Here is a 3,373-nt window from a genome sequence, read left to right as displayed (position 1 = left end):
GTAAAAGCTGTCTGAGGTAACTGCTCACAGCGGGTATATAACGGACATGCAACTTGTGCTGAGGGGTTGCAAGTAAACACATATTGCATTTAAGCATACTTGTGGGCATTAAATAGTACATGCAGTATGCCATATGGAGATAGGTGCATCAGTGTTCTCAGATTTTTACATCAACCCACTGGTTTTGCTGGTCTGGTTCCTTCAAGGTCTTATATTGCCGTGCAGGTTATATAAAACTCGGTACCGGTGCCCTGTGCTAGCTCTGTCAGACCTCTGTCAGTGCAGCCATCCCTCAAGAGTCCCCCCTACATGTGGCTCCCTCGTCGTTTCCTCATTTCACTTCGAGGATTATTGTCAGTTCAATTATGTCCTGCCTCTGTTTGCTTTGCTTCGCGTCTGCATACTTTAGTTGTTGGCGCTCTGTTTGTTTCCCGCAGAAAGCAAGTCTGCTCTTTTGAAGATGCATTTTAATCCATACTCCCCTGCATCTCCCCCTCACACACACACACACACACACACACACACACGCCTACTCACCTCACAGAGCACTTTGACAATTCACCCAGATGAAGGACCAAGAAGAAATAGAGTGTGACAGCGGCAACTGGACAGAGAGAGCAAGGAAGTCTGAAAGGAGGAACAAAGAATGGAATTAAATCAAAGAGAGAGAGAGAAAGAAAAACTTCTAACCAGTTCCTCAAGCTGGTTTTGTGTGTAGGGAGCTGCAGAAAGGATTTCACCACACACGGTTTTTAATTAGTTGTTTCTCCCACTGCTGCATGTATAATTAGTTTGGTATTTAATGGTCAATTATGCAAATGCCTCTGACAGGTTTAAGTCAGGCTTTTAAGTCCTCCTTTAATTGTCTTTTTAGATATCTGTTATTTAGATATTGAAAGTGTTATTATCGAACGGGCTCGTCTTATATAACCTGCAATAGGGGTCATTTATTGGCTCTCCGGTAATAATTTTGAGATTTTCCGCTACTCGCTGTGCGTTGTCATTCAGAAATATGCACAGGTAGGCATGCACGTGATGGATGCGCACATTTCCTTCGCGCTGACGTCCCTCGAGGTTTCAATAGATGGACTCTGTAAATCATCCGTGATCCTCGCACCTTCTTTGCATGTCCCTGCCCCGGCATTTGTCTTTCTCCTCTCTGATGAATAGGCTTCTGTTATTGTCTGGCTACTGTTCAGCGCCGCATTTTAAGTGCAGCTTCTAGGAAGGAGGAGGAAAACAAATGAGATGACAGGGGAAGAAAAAAAAAAAACAAGAAGAAAGGAGGTGAAGGAGTGAACTAGCAAACTAAAGTAACTTCTGTTTGTTCTATTTTAGGAAAACAGCCCAAGGACGGGAAGAAGCCAGAGCCTTGTAAACCCATTCTTAAAGTGGAGTACAAAACAACCAGAAATGGGTACGGTCCCTCTTCTTCTTCTGTCTCCCTCTCATGCACCATACATGTGCACATACATGCCTGATTTTACACATATGTGGCAAAATGCACAACGTTTACTTGTGTTAAAAGCTGCTGCAGAAGCTTGAAAATGCCCTGGATACGGAGCTACCCACAAGTAAAGCCTTATGTAAAAAACATGACACTTCCTTTGTCTTTCCTGGTAGGCTGGTGTTTGTAATACAAGCTATAAAGTCCACTGTGTGTGGATGGTGAAGGCAGAAACCTCCACTCCTCTTTGCATCGGCCTTCTTCAGTTCTACCTCTATTGTTAGTTTACTTATTATAATTTAATATTTACTGCAAAAAAAGCACCGAAAAGTCACATTTTCTTAAGTTTCCTTGTAGTCAGATTAACTCATTGTTACAAAGCCTGATGCAAATCCATGTTATTGCTTAGTTCAGTTCAGTTTTCAGTGCATATGAATGAATATGCATTTTTAAAAGAATGTTTAATGTATATTCCCAAGCAAAAGACAAGTATATGTTAAAAGGCTCGTTCCTGTGCTCGTGTGTCTTCCAGGGAGCCCTTCATAATCTTGTCCGGCGGTCTGTCCTATGACACGGTGGGCCGGCGGCCATGTCTGACGGTAATGCACGGGAAGAGTACTGCGGTGCTGGAGATGGATTATCCCATAGTAGACTTCCTCACACTATGTGAGACGCCGTATCCTAATGGTAAGCCAGTGTGTTTTGGTCCTAATAGGCACCAGAGTGTGTTTGCTAGTAGTTATGTTCATGTTTGTCTGGGAACTGTCGACTTTTCCTCCTTTCATACTCTCACACACGCATATATATGTATATATATATGCATGCACCTTTCTGTTTTCTAATTATGTCGGATTGCTTGCCCCTGTGTTTCTGCAATAAATATGAAATTTCCCAAGGGTAAGGATCCCACTTTTCAGTTTCATTATCTGACGAGCAGAATATTACGTTGTCATTTCATCCCGTAGTACACAATAGCCTTCCATCTAAATTAAATTATTATCTTATTTCCTGTACTGAGGAGTCAACAGCTAAAACAAGTCCAACTGGAGTGTGACGATACGGGAACGGTATGTATGTAAGCCAGTATGTAATCTCTGCTGCTGCGCTATCTGGCACATATACGGGAAGGATTAGTGAGTTATGTAACAATGGTGGCTTCATTATGTCACTGGCAACCTGATGTCACCCCCCCGCTGATTTCATCTGGTAATGGACATTACTGGGTCTTTGGATTACACAATATACGTCGAGCTGATAGCGCGTGCCCCCACATGCTTAAACCATCATTAGCGTTCAGAGGAGCTTGATAATCTGTGATGATGTGACTGCCGACGGTGCAGTGGCACTAAATGTAATGTTTTTGAATGCAAGTATCATGACTCTGACTAGTTTAGACGCAACAACTAGCAGATAGGTACCGCTTGCAGACAAGAGGAGCGACTATAAATGCAAGTTTACGTATGTCGCTCTGGAAATAGTAGTGTGACTAAAATTCTTACAACAACGTCCACTCGTTTGATTTATCGAAACTTCCCAAACAGATTGATGGAGTTTTTGAAGAAAGGCTTTTATATGTATATGAAAGAAGGTGTGGAATATATACACACCAACAGCTACAGCATTAAAAACAACCCGTCGATTGTTGTGTAGGTCCACCAACAAAACAGCTCTGACCCACTGACACCAGACCTCTTGGTTGTCTCAGTCTTTACATTCTGGGCCATGGATCCTTTGGTTCCTGTAGGTTAAGGAATGAGGCCTGCATGGATCAGGCTTGTTCCACCACAACGGATTGGGATCTAGAGACTGGGTCAATGGCTCGGGGTCTTGGTTGTGTTCCTCGAGCAAGTTTTTGTAGTACAGCGGTGCACTTGTTCAAAATTCTTGTTGGCAAGTTTCACCAATTGTTAGCTATCCTGGTTAACC

General features: G+C 42.9%; 1 protein-coding gene across 2 annotated transcripts in view; it reads left to right on the top strand.

The window, feature by feature from the left end:
* Window positions 1-3,373, top strand: part of stxbp5a (syntaxin binding protein 5a (tomosyn)) — a 113,810-nt gene that overhangs the window by 87,700 nt on the left and 22,737 nt on the right. For both annotated transcript variants that reach the window (XM_008286162.1, XM_008286163.1), the window contains exons 9-10: window positions 1,339-1,417; window positions 1,980-2,134. In XM_008286162.1, coding sequence (XP_008284384.1) covers window positions 1,339-1,417; window positions 1,980-2,134 — 234 coding nt within the window. The remainder of the gene's footprint in view (window positions 1-1,338; window positions 1,418-1,979; window positions 2,135-3,373) is intronic.

This window comes from Stegastes partitus, unplaced genomic scaffold (genome assembly GCF_000690725.1).
Source record: "Stegastes partitus isolate 25-593 unplaced genomic scaffold, Stegastes_partitus-1.0.2 Scaffold436, whole genome shotgun sequence".
NCBI lineage: Eukaryota > Metazoa > Chordata > Actinopteri > Pomacentridae > Stegastes > Stegastes partitus.
The sequence above is the reverse complement of the archived record's forward strand: the minus strand, read 5'-3'. Positions and strand labels throughout refer to the sequence as shown.